The sequence below is a fragment of the Scyliorhinus canicula genome, chromosome 7, assembly GCF_902713615.1.
Source record: "Scyliorhinus canicula chromosome 7, sScyCan1.1, whole genome shotgun sequence".
Taxonomy (NCBI): domain Eukaryota; kingdom Metazoa; phylum Chordata; class Chondrichthyes; order Carcharhiniformes; family Scyliorhinidae; genus Scyliorhinus; species Scyliorhinus canicula.
The window spans coordinates 117940373-117960802 of NC_052152.1; the positions used below are offsets into that span (position 1 = coordinate 117940373).

The 20430-nt window shown below is 44.9% G+C and overlaps 1 protein-coding gene across 4 annotated transcripts in view; it reads right to left on the reverse strand.

The window, feature by feature from the left end:
* The window catches only part of dgkh (diacylglycerol kinase, eta), a 656851-nt gene that overhangs the window by 210801 nt on the left and 425620 nt on the right, over positions 1-20430 (reverse strand). For all 4 annotated transcript variants that reach the window (XM_038802770.1, XM_038802769.1, XM_038802768.1 and 1 more), the window contains 2 exons: positions 11409-11515; positions 849-974 (listed from right to left, as the gene is read on the reverse strand). In XM_038802770.1, coding sequence (XP_038658698.1) covers positions 849-974; positions 11409-11515 — 233 coding nt within the window. The remainder of the gene's footprint in view (positions 1-848; positions 975-11408; positions 11516-20430) is intronic.

The window sequence follows — 20430 nt, forward strand, 5'->3', positions numbered from 1 at the left end:
ATTACCCGCTCTCTGCCTACCTCCTTTTTTAAACAGTGGTGTCACGTTTGCTAATTTCCAATCCACCGCGACCACCCCACAGTCTAGTGAATTTTGGTAAATTATCACTAGTGCATTTGCAATTTCCCTAGCCATCCCTTTTAGCACTCTGGGATGCATTCCATCAGGGACAGGAGACTTGTCCACCTTTAGCCCCATTAGCTTGCCCATCACTACCTCCTTAGTGTTAACAATCCTCTCAAGGTCCTCACCTGTCATCGCCTCCTTTCTATCAGTCATTGGCATGTTATTTGTGTCTTCCACTGTGAAGACCGCCCGAAAAAACCTGTTCAGTTCCTCAGCCATTTCCTCATCTCCCATTATTAAAACTCCCTTCTCATCCTCTAAAGGACCAATATTTACCTTAGTCACTCTTTTTTGTTTTATATATTTGTAGAAACTTTTACTGTCTGTTTTTATATTCTGAGCAAGTTTACTCTCATAATCTATCTCACTCTTCATTATAGCTTTTTTAGTAGCTTTCTGTTGCCCCCTAAAGATTTCCCAGTCCTCTAGTCTCCCACCAATCTTTGCCACTTTGTATGCTTTTTCCTTCAATTTGATACTCTCACTTATTTCCTTAGATCTCCACGGTCGAGTTTCCCTCTTTCTACCGTCCTTCCTATTTGTTGGTATTCATGGAGGCTCATTTGCAGCACTAACTTACTGACTTGAACGACCTGTTGAACGTACATAATTCTGTACAATATATTTGGCAAGACAAGTGAAGAATATGCTGTTGAATGTTTCCATCCTTGAATCTTACCTAACATTTATATGCAGCAGCAGAAAGAAGTCAAATTGCTTACCATGGCTTTGCACCAGAGACATCTCCAATCCTGCAGGCGGAGAACGCTCCCACATGTCTTGTCACACACAGCACATTTGGCACTAACGGGCAGGTTACCTTCAAGCCACTGATGAGGCATTGCAATCTACACATGTGAAACAAAGCATTACTCATGGTCATACATATTGCTCTGAGCCCCAACACAGATCTTTTTAAAAATAAATTTAGAGTACCCAATTCATTTTTCCAATTAAGGGGCAATTTTAGTGTGGCCACTCCACCAAGACTGCACACCAAAACCCACGCAAACACTGAGAGAATGTACAAACTCCACACGAACAGGCAGCAATGCTAACCACTGCGCCGCCGTACTGCCCTACAGAAGATATTTTGAACACAAGCCTTTAAACCCTTCTTGCATTCATAAGATTTAGGCCTCAGTCGAGAAGGTTCAATTTTTCTGCTCTCTCCCACGACCGGCCTCAATCCCACAGACCTGAGAGACGTGATAAAACGAGCAGGAGCCTGGCCTTGTAGATTCTTTGTGGTAGATTTTCAGCCTCTCATGGACTGCAAGGGACAGCTGAATTTACAGTTTCTATATAAATGGTCACTTCTGCCAAAAGGCTGACCACATCGCAAACAACTGAAGCTCTTATAGCATTAACGGGTTCTAGCTGGGTGCATTATGCGGGTAGTGCAAGTCAGACAATTCTCACCACCGTAGATGCCCAATTTTCACCTTCCACTTGTGTTGACCAAGTGATTGAAAGGAGGCATGAAGTTCAGGATGAAGTTCTCAACAAATCTTTATTCATTTCTTCACGCATTGGCAGAACTGACATCAAAATGTATTACTGTATGATCTGCTGCTCATAACTGTGATGAACGCATGTGTGATATTTGCAACTAGGGCCACCTATTTTCACTCAATGGTTCGGAGTTATACTCAAACCTAGAACTGAGAGGTGAAAGTACGTACTGAATGACAACCCACAGCCAGGCAATGATTCTTTCTATTTCTTACCTGCCAAAAACAGAGGGCGCGATTCTCCCAAAACGGGAGAAATCGTAAGGCTGGCGTCAAACCCGGGCGGGTTTGACGCCAGCGCGCCCCTTCCCGACCGGGAACCGATTCTGGTCCCCGGTCGGGGCTAGCAGCCCGCGCCGTAAGCTCCGGCATCATGGGCTTAACGAATTTCGTTAAGCCCGCTTGCCGGAGTTAGCGCCGGCTGACGCATCATATGACGTCAGCCGCGCATGCGCGGATTGGAAGACTCCAACCCGCGCATACGCGGATGACGTCATCGCGTATTTGCGCGAAACCCGCGCATGCGCGGGCCGGGATGCCCCTCAGCCGCCCCGCGAATGGATACTGCGGGGCGGCGGAAGGAGAAATAGTGTGCGGGCATCGGGCCCGCTGCCCGCGATCGGTGGGCACCGATCGCGGGCCCATGGCACCCTTGGCACGGCCGTGGTACTGCCGTGCCAATCGGTGCCATGGTTATAAAAGCGAGTTGTTCCCGCCGTTTTTATGAACGGCCAGACCAGGTGTGTTTGCCGTTCGTAAAAACAGCGTAAAGGGCTGGGACTTCGGCCCATCTATCAGCTGTGAATCGCTGCCGGCCGTAAAAAAACGGCGGCAGCGATTCGTGTTGGGAGTTGGGCGGGGGGAGAGAATAGCGGGAGGGCGGGAAAAATGTCAGGAAGGCCCTCCCGCTATTCTCCGACCCGTCGTGGGGGGCGGAGAATCGCGCCCAGAGCTCTTTAAAGCAAAGTTTAAAAAAAAATTTATTATGGGAAGTGGTGGCGTTGCACTCAAGTCTGAAGTGGATTTACCTTATTTGGTGCTGTGTGCATGAGTTGATCAAGGTTTTTCAAAAACCTGAAGCTAGTTAGAAAATCAATTTCTAATCACTTGAGTGAGTCATGGGAATTAAAGTACCACTTTATTCAAACAAATCACTCAAAGTCACATGATATAAATGTCCCCCTTAAAACATATTTGAGCAGTTAGTTGGCTTGTCTCTACCGATTAGTGGTGACATGGGTACAATCAATGACCACTTGGAGTCTGGGAAAACCAGTCACGGCTGCAAAGTCGAAGGCTCTTTCTAGTTGACAAGTGTTGTTGAATTGTTGAGCACAGTAAAACACGATATCTGTGAAAATAGTGATGTTCTGCAGGCTGCGTGATCCTGCTCAGGTCTTTACAGGCGGCCTGAAATGACCCAGAGATTAAAAGGTTTAGTACCACTGTGACCTTTAATGTTACAGGCACCGTGTAACCACCCGCACAATTCGACACTATCTCAAGCTCAAGCAGTCACTCACGGAAGGCGATATCCTGGCTGGGAGGTTTGCCAGTGTCACTTGGGGGGATTTAAACTAATATGGCAGGGGGGGTGGGAACCAGAGTATTAGCTTAGAAGGTGTCATAACTGACAAGGTGCGGCGGTGGTGGGAAGGAGTAAAGTGGGTTAGGATGGAGGAGGAATCTTGAGGGCTATGATGACGGCAGTGTTGCCAATGGCTTCGAGTAGGTATTCAAGGAGCCCGGTGATGCAGTCCATGATGAAGATATGGAATCAGCTGAGGAGGCATTTTAGGCTGGAAGGGATGTCGGTGCTAACACCGCTGGGCGAGAATCATGGTTTTGAGCCGGGGGGGTGGATAGTGTATACAGGAAGTGAGGCTGGTCAAGGTGAGGGACCTGTATTTGGAGGAAGGGTTCGCCAGTCTGGAGGAGCTAAGGGAGAGGGTAGAGCTGCTGAGGGGGACTGAGTTCAGGTATCTGCAGGTTACTTTGCGCGCAAGGTCTGGAGGGGGTTTCCTAGGTTGCCGGGATACACCCTGCTGGAGCGACTGCTGCTCCCGGATGTGGAAGGGGAGGAAAAAATTGGGGATATTTACAAGTGGCTGGGGGAGCAGGGAGGCGAGTGGGTGGTGAAGGTCAAAGAGAAATGGGAAGCGGAGTTGGGAGGGGGACATCAATTGGGGAGCATGGAGTGAGGCATGCGTAGGGTAAACGGGACCTCCTCATGTGCAAGGATGAGCCTGATACAGTTTAAGGTGGTGCACAGGGTGCATATGACTCGGGCGAGAATGAGTGGGTTCTTTCAGGGGGTAGCAGATGAGTGTGAGAGGTCTGGGCGGGGGCTAGTAACTCACACGAATGCATTTTGGGATTGCGAAAAATTGGGAAGATTCTGGGCGGGAGTGTTCGCGGTCTTAGCCAGGATAGTGGAGGAGGAGGTAGACCCAGATCCTTTGGTGACGATATTTGGGGTTTCAGAGAAGCCGGAGCTCATGGAGAGGAGGAAGGCCGATGTTGTGGCCTTTGCCTCACTTATTGCACGACGGCGAATTTTCAGGAGTGGCGGTCGGCATCGCCACCAGGGGTAGCGGCTAGGTTGGGTGATCTGTACGACTTCATGTCATACATTTAGGCAGCACGGTAGCATGGTGGTTAGCATAAATGCTTCACAGCTCCAGGGTCCCAGGTTCGATTCCCGGCTGGGTCACTGTCTGTGCGGAGTCTGCACGTCCTCCCTGTGTGTGCGTGGGTTTCCTCCGGGTGCTCCGGTTTCCTCCCACAGTCCAAAGATGTGCGGGTTAGGTGGATTGGCCATGCTAAATTGCCCGTGGTGTCCTAAAAAAAAAAGTAAGGTTAAGGGGGGGGGGGGGGGGGGTTATTGGGTTACGGGTATAAGGTGGGTTTGAGTAGGGTGATCATGGCTTGGCACAACATCGAGGGCCGAAGGGCCTGTTCTGTGCTGTACTGTTCTATGTTCTATGTGGTTGGAGAAGATAAAGTATGAAATAAGGGGCTCTTCAGAGGGGTTTGAGGAAAGGTGTAGGATATTTGTGACCATGTTTGAGGGGCTGTTCGTCGCGGGGAGGGGGGGTGAATAGAGGAAAAATCGGTACAGACTGTATTGTTGATTGTAGGGAAGCATGTTTCCCAGGGTGTTTGTTCGCTGTAACCTGTTTTGATACATGTTTGTAATGAAATACATTTTTTAAAAAAGATGTCATCACTGAAGGGGAAATAGAGAACAAAAATAAGAGAACAACATCACCCTCAGGCACAGCAAAAAAGGTGACAAGTGTGAGAAGGGAGGTGGTCAATGCAAGACTAAGGGTATTGTACCTTAATGCGCGCAGTATACGGAACAATCTAAATGAGCTTGTTGCGCACATTAAAATTGGCTGGTACGATATTATGGAGCATGGAGCCACAGAGATGTGGCTGCAAGGGGATCAGGGATGGGATCTAAATATACAAGGATCTATGTCCGATTGAAAAGACAGCAGATGGGCAAAGGGGGCGGGGTTGCATTGTTGGTAAGGAATGAAGTTAAATCGATAGCAAGGAGCAATATAGGATCAGAATCTCGGGGGGTAGAGTTGAGGAATCGCAAAGGTGAAAAGTACAGGCCCCCTAGCAATAGTCAGGATGTGTGGCAGAAAATAAATCAGGAGATAGAGAAAGCATGTAAAAAAAGCAATATCACAATAATCATGAGCTTGAGCCGGGGGGGGTGGATATGCACATGGACTGGGAAAATCAGGTTGGTAATGGATCCCAAGATAAAGAATTTGTGGAATGTCTAAGAGATGTTTTTTTGGAGCAGCTTGTGACAGAGCCTACTAGGGAACAGGCAATTCTGGATTTGGTGATGTGTAATGAGGCAGACTTGATTAGGGAACTTCAGGTGAAGGAACCCTGAGGGAGCAGTGACCACAATATGTAGAATTTACCCTGCAGTTTGAGAGGGAAAGGTGGAGTCAGATGTAATGGTATTACAATTAAATAAGGGCAACTACAAAGACATGAGGGAGGAGCTGGCCAGAGTTGATTGGAAAAGGAGACTAGTAGGGAAGACAGTGGAACAGCAATGGCAGGAGTTTTTGGGGATTATTCGGGAGGCACAGGAGGAAACATGCTCGGGCCAGGACAAGGCATCCATGGCTGATCAGGGAAGTCAAGGACAGCATAAAAGCAAAAGCAAAATCATACAAAGTGGCAAGGATTAGTGGGAAGCCAGAGGATTGGGAATCCTTTAAAAGTGAGCAGAGGACAACTAAAAAAGCATTAAGGGTGAAGAAGATGAAATCTCTCAAAATATAAAAGGAAAGAGAGAGGCAAAAATAGACATTGGACCAGGAAAACGTGGCTGGAGAAGTAGTAATTGGAAACAAAGAAATGGCAGATGAACTGAATAGTTACTTTGCATCACGGTGGAAGACACCTGGACCGGAACCCAGGGTCCGAAAAAAGATAGCTGAGGAGATTGTGGAGGCATTGGTGGTGATCTTTCAGGAATCATTGGAGGCAGGAAGGGTCCCAGAGGACTGGAAAGTAGCTAATGTAACACCACTGCTTAAGAAGGGAGGGAGGCAGAAGACAGAATATTATAGGCCGGTTAGCCTGACTTCGGTCAATGGTAAGATTTTAGAGTGAAGATGAGATCACGGAAGTGCATGGTCAAATAGGACCGAGTCAGCACAGCTTTGTGAAAGGGAGGTCATGTCTGACAAATCTGTTAAAGTTCTTTAAGGATGTAACAAGGAAGTTAGACAAAGGAGAACCAGTGGACGTGATTTATTTAGATTTCCAGAAGGTCTTTGACAAGGTGCCACATAGGAGATTGTTAAATAAATTAAGAACCCCTGGTGTTAAGGGTAAGATCCTGCCATGGATAGAGGATTGGCTGACTGGCAGAAGGCAGAGAGTGGGGATAAAGGGGTCTTTTTCAGGATGGCAGCCAGTAACTAGTGGTGTGCCTCAGGGGTCTGTGCTGGGACAACAACTTTTCACAATATACATTAATGATCTGAAAGAAGGAACTGAAGGCATTGTTGCTAAGTTTGCAGATGATACAAAGATCTGTACAGGAACAGGTAGTATTGAGAAAGCAGGGGTCTGCAGAAGGATTTGGACAGGCAAGGAGAGTGGGCAATGAAGTGGCAAATGAAATACAATGTGGAAAAGAGTGAGGTTATGCATTTTGGAAGGAGGAATTTAGGTATCGACTATTTTCTAAATGGGAAAAAGCTTAGGAAATCAGAAGCACAAAGGGACTTGGGAGTTCTTGTTCACGATTCTCTTAAGGTTAACGTGCAGATTCAGTCGGCAGTTAAGAAGGCAAATGCAATGTTAGCATTCATGTCATGAGGGCTAGAATACAAGACCAGGGATGTACTTCTGAGGCTGTATAAGGCTCTGGGCAGACCCCATTTGGAGTATTCTGAGCAGTTTTGGGCCCCGTATCTAAGGAAGGATGTGCTGGCCTTGGAAAGGGTCCAGTGGAGGTTCACAAGAATGATCCCTGGAATGAACAGCTTGTCGTATGAGGAACGGTTGAGGACTCTGGATCTGTACTCGTTGGAGTTTAGAAGGATGAGGGGGGATCTTATTGAAACTTATAGGATACTGCAAGGCCTGGATAGAGTGGACATGGAGAGGATATTTCCACTTGTAGAAAAAGCTAGAACCAGAGGACACCATCTCAGACTAAAGGGATTATCCTTTAAAGGAGGAATTTCTTCAACCAGATGGTGGTGAATCTGTGGAACTCTTTGCCGCAGAAGGCTGTGGAGGCCAAATCACTGAGTGTCTTTAAGACAGAGATAGATAGGTTCTTGATTAATAAGGGGATCAGGGGTTATGGGGAGAAGGCAGGAGAATGGGGTATGAGAAAAATATCGGCCATGATTGAATGGCGGAGCAGACTCGATGGGCCGAGTGGCCTAATTCTGCTCCTATGACCTGTGGTCTTATGGTCACTGATGGTTTGTCATTTGGCGATATGTCATAGGCACCCTATAAATGCAACTGGAAGGGCATGCCCTATGCCCACAGCTGTGTGCCTGTTGCAGCCTGCATTCTGCAGCCCCTCGCTCCTCAGCAGCTTGGCCTCCTTCCTCCAAATCCTGTTTGCCTGCCTTTCTGGTCAACTGGCCTCCTGCTTCCCCCCTCACTGCAGGAGGGATCTCCCAAAGAATACACTATTCTCATAGCGACAGGTTCTCAGCACCAGTGGTGCAAAATGAAAGATTACAGTTATCAACAAATTTGCGGACAGTGTAATAAGGTTTAGCCGTAATTACACCCAGAAATTCATGCACAGCAGAAATTTCCAAATGACGTGCTTGTCAGCAGCAGTTAAAAGTCAGGCATGGGCCCACCAGGAGACTCGTAGAAAAAAAAACGAGCTTCCCACGGGGTGTGATTCACAAGCATGCACACAACATATTATCACTTTGGGAACATATTGTTGCAATCAACAATACTGCTAAAAAGCTAAAACGGGAACTAATTAGATAACTCAAATGGTGGGTTGGCTGTCAATTTTGGAGTCCATATTATTCAGCGCTGGTATAATGATGCAGGTTCATGACCCAACACCACCACGCCAGATATTACACTTCAGTGGGACTACTGCAGCTCCGTATCGGCATGCAAATTAATTTGATATTTCTGCTTCTGTCCCCGACACTTTTCGCAGCACAGCCTTGCAATAAGAACCCATTATCAATTCCGCTCGATGGATGGATTTCTGGAGAAGCAACTGTATGTGCTTGAATTGTGTAACATCATTATAAGGGAACATGTGAAGAAAAATAGATATCCCAGCTCCAGTTCCACATACTCTGCAACATCTTGGGAGACAACTAAATCAATGTGACAATCTCATGGTGCCGGGCTGAGATAAGACGGATTTTGGCCCTTTCATTTTGGAGGAAAGAGAAAGTGGGTATTCAAGGCAAAAAGCTCTGTTAGGGGGACGAGAAAGGGAGAGGGAGATGGAAGTTATGAAATGAAAATCGCTTATTGTCACGAGTAGGCTTCAATGAAGTTAGTGAAAAGCCCCTAGTCGCCACATTCCGGCACCTGTTCGGGGAGGCTGTTACGGGAATCGAACTGTGCTGCTGGCCTGCCTTGGTCTGCAATCTCAAAGCAAGCGATTTAGCCCAGTGTGCTAAACAGCCCCTAAATAGACTGGTCAGCCTATGCTGTCCATGTTGGACTCCACTCTTCATGTGGGAAAATAGTTTTAATCACATTTACTTGACCCATATCGTTCATTCAACTATCTAATCTAATCTTAAATGTTGAGATTCTGTCTCAACCATCGACCTTGGAAGAGACAACATCACAGTGAAGAAATCTCTCCTGCCATGCACTCTTAATCTTGCATCTATGGGCTTCCAGGATTGATCACATAATGCCCTTCTCCAATACCATAATCAATATTTTTCTTTATTCTTTAATGGGATGTGGGCGTCGTTGGCAAGGTCAGCATTTGAACTGAGTGGCTTGTTAGACAGAGGACAATAATAATAATAATCTTTATTGTCACAAGTAGGCTTACATTAACACTGCAATGAAGTTACTGTGAAAAGCCCCTAGTCGCCACATTCCGGCGCCTGTTCAGGTACACAGAGGGAGAATTCAGAATGTCCAAATTACCTAATAGCACATCTTTCGGGACTTGTGGGAGGAAACCGGAGCACCCGTAGGAAACCCACGCAGACATGGGGAGAACGTGTAGACGCCGCACAGACAGTGACCCAAACAGGAATTGAACCTGGGACCCTGGAGCTGTGAAGCAACAGTGCTAACCAGTGCACTACCAATTAAGAGTCAATAACAATGCTGTGGATCAGGGGTCACATGTAGGCCAGACCAGGTAACGATGGCAGATTTCCTTTCCGAAACTACATAGTGAACCAGATGGATTTTTACGAATTTTGATGAAGATTTGTTATCTGGTGGGAATGTGAGTCTTCACAATTTGATATTTTATTATTTATTCATGCAGTGCGACTATGAAAGGCCATTGGGATGAAGGCAAAATCAACGTGTTGTAAAAAAACTGCATTATGGAATTTTCCCTTCTGCTTTTCAAAAGATATAGGCTCGGATATCCTTGGTGTCAGGTCGGCTTGGCAGGCGTGACCGAATTCTGGGATTACCACCCCAATTCCCGTTTCCAGCAATTTTTGCAGGTGTGAGATAAGTTATGGGTAGCAAGCCTGCACACTGAACCCAGGCCCTTGCTGGTCCATTACAGAAGTGGATATCTCAGACCCTCCTGCAATTTTGATGGAGTCAAGCCATTCTGTTAGAAGATGTGGTTCATGGCTTCAGAGTCACTGTGAACCGATGGGGAAGCATTTGCACTCTTATATTCACATACAGCTGTCAGATCACCAACAGCTATTCATAGGATCAATTACTAAAATCCATTATTGATTTCACACCTCTTAATCTTCTGCCAGCAAACTCACAGGCAATGAAAAACAGTCAAGAAAAAGTAATACATTACATGGCAGTAACGATGTCAATCAAAGGCGGCTTGCAATTCCTTCTGCAAGCTGTGTCAACATTGCATGTTGAGCAAGTGGTTTGTTATTCTTGGAACTCTGCCAAGCATTCATAATGAAGCCAACTATATCCACAAAAGTCGTTAGCACAGATGTTTTCCAAGCTTGCTTTGCATGCTTTGTTTGACTGACAACTTTACTACCTTCTAATAAGTTATTCTTTCTTTGACATAGGCTATTTGGCCCCTCATGTCTGCTCTGCCAGCCAATAAGATCTTGGCTGATTTACTTGTGGCCTTTATTCCACTTTGAGCAAGATGTACCAGACAAAGTCCCACAAAAACCAACAAGATTATCCATTTTTTAATTATGTTGGTTGAGGACTAAATTTGGCTGGGACCTCTGGACCTCTGCTCTTCTTTCAACAGTTTCAATAGATTTTTTGTGGCCAACGAGGGGCAAGCCAATTCAACCCTTCAGTTTTCTGGTGAACAAGTTAGGTTCAAATAACATCCACTCATTTCCCATGATTACCTTCTTCATTTATTTGTGTTGCCCTTGCTCAATTTATTTCATTTCCTCTGATTTTTCTTGCCTCTCCTTCAGTTTTCCTATCTTCCTCCCATTGATTTCACTTCAAGTACAAGATTCCCTTCAGACATGGCATGAATCACCCACTACACTTTTAAAAACATACACCACAGGTCACCTGCATATGGCAAATGGCCCATTGTTGAAAATGAAGGCATCTCCTTGTTTACAAATACGTCTATGGTCAGAATTGTCAACCTTTCATTTGGAATTATTAGGCCACTGGGTGGTGATACTGAGGTTAAATTCTGCACTTCCAACAAATAGATGCGGTCAAAAGCAACAGGGGCTGGAGAATTTGTATTGCAAAGAAAGGGAAAATAAATGCACCTTTCAAGACCTCAGGATGTCCTAAAACACTTTACACCCAAAGAAGTACTTTTGAAGTGTAGTCATGATTGGAATGTAGAACATGCGGCAGCCAATTTATGTGCAGCACTCTTATGTGAACAGTAATATGATAGCCAGATCACCAGTTTTAGTGATTGGCTGAACATGGACATTCGTCAGAACTTCTCTTCTCATTGGGAATATTTCCCACAAGGAGCACTTCAAGCCCTAGCATTTTATCTATAACCGAAAATACCTTTGCACTCAAGACAGCAGATGGGTGGCCCATGGAGATGGTCATTCTTCAATACTTCATACCTACCCCATCCTCATCCTCGATGATATCTTTTCCTATGGATGCCAGGGTTGTCCACTTGCAATTATTGATTGCCCTCACAGCACATCTCTTATGAGCTTTGAACTTACAAACTGCAAAAGAGACAAAGGCACACATCTGAGTACTGAATACGTCACTGTAGAGCGTTTCACCACTCATCCATGCAAGAATGTGATATGGCTAATTGTAAGTAAAACAAATAAATATTTAAATTGATCATAAATGAGGCCAGAGTGGTTACAGTACAGAAGGTCGTTCAGTCAGTCTTCTCTGTGGTGGCTTTCCAAAAGAGCAATTAATTTTGTGCCACCATATATATCTCCCCATAGATCTGCACATTCTTCCTTTTCAGAAGGCCAAACTGAATTTAAGAACATAGAATATACAGTACAGAAGGAGGTCATTCGGCCCATTGAGTCTGCACCTACTCACTTAAGCCCTCACTTCCACCCTATCCCCGCAACCCAGTAGCCCCTCCCAACCTTTTTGGATACTGAGAGCAATTTAGCATGGTCAATCCACCTAACCTGCACATCTTTGGACTGTGGGAGGAAACCGGAGCACCCGGAGGAAACCCATGCAGACACGGGGAGAACATGCAAATTCCGCACAGACAGTGACCCAGCGAGGAATCGAACCTGGGACCCTGGTGCTGTGAAGCCACAATGCTATCCACTTGTGCTACTGTGCTGCCCACATCAAAATTGCTTACTGTCACAAGTAGGCTTCAAATGAAGTTTCTGTGAAAAGCCCCTAGTCGCCACATTCCAGCGCCTGTTCGGGGAGGCTGGTATGGGAATTGCACTGTGCTGCTGGCCAGCTTGGTCTGCTTTCAAAGCCAGCGATTTAGCCCTGTGCTAAACCAGCCTCGTACCCTGTGCTAAACCAGCCCCGACCACACTTCCAGGCAGAGCATGCCTCATCCTAGCCACTCGCTGTGTAAAGATTATCACGTCTCCGTTGCTTCTTCTGCCAATCACTAGAAATATGTGTCCTTCAAACAATGGAAACAGTTTCTCCCTATCTACTCTATCCAGACAGCTCATGATTTTGAATACCTCAATCAAACACGCTTTTAAACTTTGAGTCTTCTGCTTTCTTCTCTCTACTTGGGCACATGCGAATTATTGATCCAGGGACCAAAATAATAAAATAAATAGGAACAAAGGAAATAGACATAAAAGGACATTTACAGTGACTGTTGGAAGGGAGCCAGGGAGGCATGGGGTCGGATCCTAATCCTTTGTTGTCAGATGGGTTAAGTTTTGGTCGCGCTCATTCTTTCTTTCCTTTTATCTCTCTGGAGGGTCTGAAGGTTTGACATCTGGCGGGTTAGTTCTGGCAGTTTTAGCTCTTCTCTTCTTTCTTTTCTCCCTTAGGAGGCCCTGAAGTTTGACCATCATCCAAACATGTTTTTGATGCCAGTCCTCTGTTCACAATTATATGGATGGTTTTATTTCTGCCTTGGCCTATACTGGGATTTAGTGACGTTGTGTGGCATGTATGTAACTCCCCTTAGAACTGGGGTTTCCATGTAACTTTTCTTGTTTTGTAAGGGTGAGTATGACAAATCTGTTCTTGGTTCCTATACAGGTGCACATCCGGTCTGATATCCAGAAAGAGGCGGCTGTGATAGGCCATTGGCGCTGCTGGAGTTGAAGGTGATGTAAGTTGGTGCACGCTGATCATAGCACAGGAAGCTAATCCTGATTTCTCATGATGATTGCGTGCTTATGCGGCATGAGAATGCATGCACCGATTTTTCATGTTTTCATGATCTTATCCTGTTTCTCTCTCAGTCCCTTGTGGGCTGTATGAGTATTTGTTGCCGAATGATTGTATCGAGCCAGTTGTGACTTTGTTCTCCTGTTCCACTCTGCACTCATGTATGTTAAGCCGGGTCTTTTTTTGCTTATGGCAATGTATTATTTTTTAAAAACTTTGTTGCGCCATTCTCTAAAATGTTAAATCTCAATAAATATACTTTTTAAAAAATGTATCTCCCAGTTTTAGTCTCTCCCAAAAGGGGGAATATCCTCTCAGCATCCACCGGTCTAGTCCCCTCAGGAATCATAGAAAGTTGATGCCACAGAAAGAGGCCACTCTGCCCATCGTGTCTGCGCTGACTGAAAAACGAGCCACCCAGCCTAATCCCACTTTCCAGCATTTGGTCCGTAGCCCTGCAGGTTATGGTGCTGGAGGTACAAATCCACACACAGTTTCAAAGAGTGGAGGGTTTCTGCCTCAACTATGCTGTCAGGCAGCGAGTTCCAGAACCCCCCACAACCCTCATCGGCCTTCTAAACCTTCTACCAATCACTTTAAATCTATGCCCCTTAGTCACTGATGTCTGTAACAGGTAAACATGCCCTACCCATTCTATTCAGGCCCCTCACAATGTTGTACATCCCAATAAAATCTCCTCTCAGCCTCCTCTGATCCACTGAGAACAACTCCAGCCTATCCAATCTCTCCTCATAGCTGCAATTGTCCAGCTCTGGTAACATTCTTGAACATCACCTGTGTACCCTCTCTAATGCAATCACAACAGTTACGTCCTTTCTGTAATTATGTTATTAGAACTGTACACAGTACCAGTTGTGGCCCAACTAATATTTTGTATAGTTCCAGCATAAACTCCCTGCTCTTACATTCCATGGCTTGGCTAATAAAGGAAAGGATTCTACATGTCATCTTAACCACATTATCAACCTGTCCTGCTACCGTCAGAGATCTGTGAACATTCACTCTCTCTACATCTCTCAGTGTTCTCTCATTAATCATGTAATCCTTTACCTTGTTTGACGTCCCCAAATGCATCACCTCACACTTCTCTGGGTTGAATTCCATTTCCCACTTTTCCGTCCACCTGACCAGTCCACTGAGATCCTCCTGCACTCTTCAGCAATCCTCCTCGCTATCACTTCTGGTCTTGTTTGCAAATGTTTCACCTCTCATTCTTCTAAACTCAAATGGATACAGGCATAATCTGTTCAAATTTCCTCATAAGATAACGCAGAAATTAGTCAAGTGAACCTTCTCTGAAATGCTTCTAACGCACTAATGTCCTTTCTTAAACAAGCGACCAAAACTGTACACAGTACTAGAGATGTGCTCTCACTAATGTCCTGTACAATTGTAGCAAATTCTTCCCTACTTTTATGTTCCGCTCCTCTTGAAACGGATGATAAAATTCCAATTGCCTTCAAATCACTTGCTGTGACTGGGTGCTAACTTTTTTGTGATTCATGTAACAGGACATCCAGATCCCTCTGTAACTCAGAGTTCTGTAATCTCGCTCTATTGAAATAATAGGCTGCAGTTCGATTCTTCCTGCAAAGTGAAGTAGTTCACATTTTCCCACATTATATTCCATCCGCCAAATATTAGCCCCTCACTTATATACATCCCTTTGAAGGCTTCATAAAGAACATAGAACATTACAGCGCAGTATGGGCCCTTCGGCCCTCGATGTTGCACCGACCCGTGAAATCATCTGAAGCCTATCTGACCTACACTATTCCATTTTCATCCATATGTCTATCCAGTGACCACTTAAATGCCCTTAAATTTGGCGAGTCTACTACTGTTGCAGGCAGGGCGTTCCACACCCCTACTACTCTCTGAGTAAAGAAACTGCCTCTGACATCTGTCCTATATCTACCACCCCTCAATTTAAAGCTATGTCCCCTCGTGTTGGTCATCACCATCCGAGGAAAAAGACTCTCACTGTCCACCCTATCTAATCCTCTGACTATCTTATATGTCTCTATTAAGTCACCTCTCAGCCTTCTCCTCTCTAACGAAAACAACCTCAAGTCCCTGAGCCTTTCCTCGTAAGACCTTCCCTCCATACCAGGCAACATCCTCGTAAATCTCCTCTGAACCCTTTCCAAAGCTTCCACATCCTTCCTATGATGTGGTGACCAGAACTGCACGCAGTACTCCAGGTGCGGCCGCACCAGAGTTTTGTACAGCTGCAGCATGACCTCGTGGCTCCGAAACTCAATCCCCCTACTGATAAAGGCTAGCACACCATATGCCTTCTTAACAGCCCTATTAACCTGGGTGGCAACTTTCAGGGATTTATGTACCTGGATGCCGAGATCTCTCTGTTGATCAACACTACCAAGAATCTTGCCATTAGCCCAGTACTCTGCATTCCTGTTACTCCTTCCAAAGTGAACCACCTCACACTTTTCCGCATTAAACTCCATCTGCCACCTCTCAGCCCAGCTCTGCAGCTTATCTATGTCCCTCTGTAACCTATAACATCCTTCAGCACTATCCACAACTCCACTGACCTGAGTGTCATCTGCAAATTTATTAACCCATCCTTCTACACCCTCTTCCAAGTCATTTATAAAAATGACAAACAGCAGTGACCCCAAAACAGATCCTTGCGGTACACCACTAGTAACTGAACTCCGGGATGAACATTTGCCATCAACCACCACCCTCTGTCTTCTTTCAGCTAGCCAATTACTGATCCAAACCGCTAAATCACCTTCAATCCCATACTTCCGTATTTTCTGCAATAGCCTACCATGGGGAACCTTATCAAATGCCTTACTGAAATCCATATACACCACATCAACCGCTTTACCCTCATCCACCTGTTTGGTCACCTTCTCAAAAAACTCAATAAGGTTTGTGAGGCATGACCTACCCTTCACAAAACCGTGTTGAGTATCGCTAATCAACTTGTTCTTTTCAAGATGATTATAAACCCTATCTCTTATAACCTTTTCCAACATTTTACTCACAACCGAAGTAAGGCTCACAGGTCTATAATTACCAGGGTTGTCTCTACTCCCCTTCTTGAACAAGGGGACAACATTTGCTATCCTCCAGTCTTCCGGCACTATTCCTGTCGACATAGATGACATAAAGATCAAGGACAAAGGCTCTGCAATCTCCTCCCTGGCTTCCCAGAGAATCCTAGGATAAATCCCATCTGGCCCAGGGGACTTATCTATTTTTACACTTTCCAAAATTGCTAACACCTCCTCCTTGTGAACCTCAATCCCATCTAGCCTAGTCGACTGTACCTGAGTATTCTCCTCGACAACATTGTCTTTCTCCAGTGTAAACACTGACGAAAAATATCCATTTATCGCTTCCCCATCTCCTCTGATTCCACACACAACTTTCCCCTACTATTCTTGATGACTATTCTAGTCATTCTTTTGTTCCTAATATACCTATAGAAAGCCTTAGGGTTTTCCTTGATCCTATCTGCCAACGACTTTTCGTGTCCTCTCCTCGCTCTTTTTAACTCTCCCTTTAGGTCCTTCCTGGCTAACTTGTAACTCTCAAGTGCCCTAACTGAGCCTTCATGTCTCATCCTAACATAAGCCTTCTTCTTCCTCTTGACAAGTGCTTCAACTTCCTTAGTAAACCACGTTTCCCTTGCTCGACAACTTCCTCCCTGCCTGACAGGTACATACTTATCAAGGACATGCAGTAGCTGTTCCTTGAAAAAGCTCCACATTTCGATTGTATCCATCCCCTGCAGTTTCCTTCCCCATCCTATACATCCTAAATCTTGCCGAATAGCATCATAATTGCCTTTCCCCCAGCTATAATTCTTGCCTTGCGGTATATACCTATCCCTGCCCATCGCTAAAGTAAACATAACCCCTCTTCAAAACTTGTTGTCATACCTATACTTTTGTCAACTGTAAATTTGGCAACTCATTGAAGCCATTGATATAGATTGGAAATAGTTCAGGCCCTAGCTTTGATGTCTGTCGTACTCCACTCGTTACATTTTGCCAACTTGACAATGACCTATTTATGCTGTTAGCTGGCCAATCCTCTATCCATGAGCTCTTATTTTGCGACATCCGCTTTGATGCGTCACCTTGTCAAATGCCTTCTGAACAGTGAAGTACACCACATGTACAGGTTCCCTCTTTTCCATGTTGCCTGCTACTTCCTCAAAGAATTCTAGTAAATTAGTCAAACACAATTTCTCTTTCACAAAACTATGTTGTTATGCCTGATTGCATTGGGATTTTCTTAGTGCCCTGCTATAACTTCCTTTATAATAGTCCACGGCTTTCATGTTCCCCTCCAAGGTATAAATTACCCAGACTTGGAAATATAATTAACCATTCCTTTGTCGTCAAAGAGTCAAAATCTTGGAAGTCCTCACCTAACTACATTGAGGGAGTACCAAAGACTGCAGTGATTGAAGAAATAAGCTCACTATCACCTCCTCAAGGACAAGGAATGGTCAATAAAAGTACAGTCATTGAATAAATCCAAGAGCAGATATACCGTATATACTCGCATAACATGCGACTTTTGAGCACCTAATTTGAAGCCTAAATTTCGGGGGTCGCATGATACGCGAGGTACAAAAATCGCGGGTGTGAAATGCTGGCCAAGGTAAGTCACATAGCACCCAGCTGGCTTTACTAGCGTCGTTCAGCCACTTGCCGTTTCCATTCATAAAAACATGAATGGAAACGTCAAGTGGCTGAACATCTTCCCATCAGAATGCTGTGGTCAAAATCTGAAGAGTAGTATTCTGATGGGAAGATGTTCAGCCACTTGCCGTTTCCATTCATGTTTTTATGAATGGAAACGGCAAGTGGCTGAACGACGCTAGTAAAGCCAGCTGGAAAGCTGTTCGAATCGCGAACAGCTTTCACAGCAGAATCCACTCTGCAGAAACCACACACAATTATACCATTTGGAAGTTTTAGTTTCCAAAATTAATTTCCAAAAAAGTGACTCGCATGATACATGAGGTATACCATAAAATCATGTTTTGGGGACGAAAATTTAGGGGTCGCATGATACGCGAGATCGAAGGATACGCGAGTATATACGGTAGGTGTAATACTGAGCTGGCACTGCTCCATGATGGTCACATCCTGTGCAGGCATTTCAACTGTTGTATCTGAATGTATATTGTGCCAGTGAGCATACAAATTAACTCAATTCAGGTAATACTCGGGATCAGCAGCCAGGTAATTCCCACTTAGAAATGGATCAGACTCATACCAAAAACAATGCCATGTCGATTAGTGAGCAATTCCATGTTTAAAATATTGCATTCAATTTTAGGCTTCTTGTGTGGGATGGATAAAGCAATGGAAAACAGAGCAGCCTTAACTCACTCAGATGCCAATAGGGATCATAAAAATCAGGCAGCAGACAAGACCTCTGTCTGTGCTGTAGGAGTTTGCAATTTGGCACATGCCCCTTCTCTTTACCCAAATCCCTGCAAATGTCTAATTTTCAAATGTATATGCAATTTCCTTTTGCAAGTCACGACTGGATTTTCTTCCTTACTCTTTCTAGTGGCATATTTCAGAATGCAACAATTTACAGTGTTAAAAACATTCCCCTGGATTTCTATCAGTCATCTTAATATGCCTCCTTTGGTTACTGAGCCTCGTGCCTGAACAAACCGATTCTTCCTACGCATTCAAAGCCCTTCATACTTTGAACACTTCTGATAAATGCTCTAAAGCTCCTCTAGTCTCCATTGACATCACTCATTCCCGGTAAAAGTAAATTCCTGATTCCATTCTAGTAAATCCCCTCAAAGCTTTGACATTTTTCTTGAAGTGTGCTGCCCAGAACTGGCCACAATATTTTAGCTGAAGCCCAATCAGTGATTGCTTTGAGGTTGAACATACCTTTCTAGCCTTTTCACTCTGCGCCTCAGCCGATAAAACCTACTTCAAAGATGTTCTTTTAAAAACTTGAACAACTGCCCTGTTATCTTCAAAGATTTGTGCATTTGATCCTCCAGATCCCTTCATTTCTCTACCTTGTCCAATGTCTTCTCATATTCACTTTTTTATATCTAAATGCAACTTATCTCAATACTTTGCAAGGTGTCAATGCACCCACTAGGTGGGGCACTTGGCAACACAGCAGTGTAGTTCTGGCAAGATGTCCAGACTTTGAAAGTCAACTTGTCTTTGCTTTTTACATATTCTGACTAACCCTACTGTGTATTTCTCGCATTTGCTATTTATTTTCAGTGTCAAACTACATCTGGCAAGTCTCTAGCCTCAAAAATAACTGGTGTGATGTTAGTGATAAATTATAAAACTATGGGTTTAAGAGCAGCACGGTGGCACAGTGGCTAGCATTACTGCCTCATGGCGCTGAGGTCCCAGGTTTTATCCCGGCTCTGGGCCACTGTCCGTGTGGAGTTTGCACATTTTCCCCGTGTTTGCGTGGGTTTAACCCCCGCAACCCAAAAATGTGCAGGCTAGGTGGATCGGCCACGCTAAATTGCCCCTTAACTGGAAAAAATGAATTGGGTAATCTAAATTTATTTTAAAAAGGAAAAACAAACTATGGCTTTAACAGGAAAAATCGAAGATATGATAAAATATGGTTAGAAAGCACGGAGCCTCAGCCACTGGCACAAACAGTAGGAGATGGTAGGATGTTCGCCAGGCATCACAATAAATGGATGGAAAATAACAGCAACTGCACTCAGTCCAGGACCCATGTCAAAACACAGTGGGACTGGTATTGGAGACTGATTAAAGCTGCATGAATGAGATTCTCAGCCACAGCTAACAGGATCTGTGTCTTTTACTGTTTGGCTTTCCAGGGGAATTTCCACATTGTTACCCTGAAGACCCAGCTGTCAGCTTTCTCAATTTATTTGTCGGAGCCATGCTTCCAGGATGGACCATGAATGCGAGGATGAGCAGCTGCATCAGGAATGATTACCCACCTGCAAGTCTATCGCTCAGATAACAACTGGTTATAGGAACTCCCTCCTTAACAGTACTGTGCGTTCACCTACACCCCAAGTAGTTCAAGGCAGCAGCTCAGCACCACCATCTTCTCAAGGGCAATTAGGATTGGGCAAATAAATGCTGGCCAGGCCCATGATGCCTACATCCCATGAACAAATAAAAAGGAGCCCACGAACAACACGGAGGATCTACAGGACAAGAGTCAAATTCTCGTATCTCTTAGTGGAGCAGAGCTTCCCAAGGTAGCCTGTCAAGGACATCTG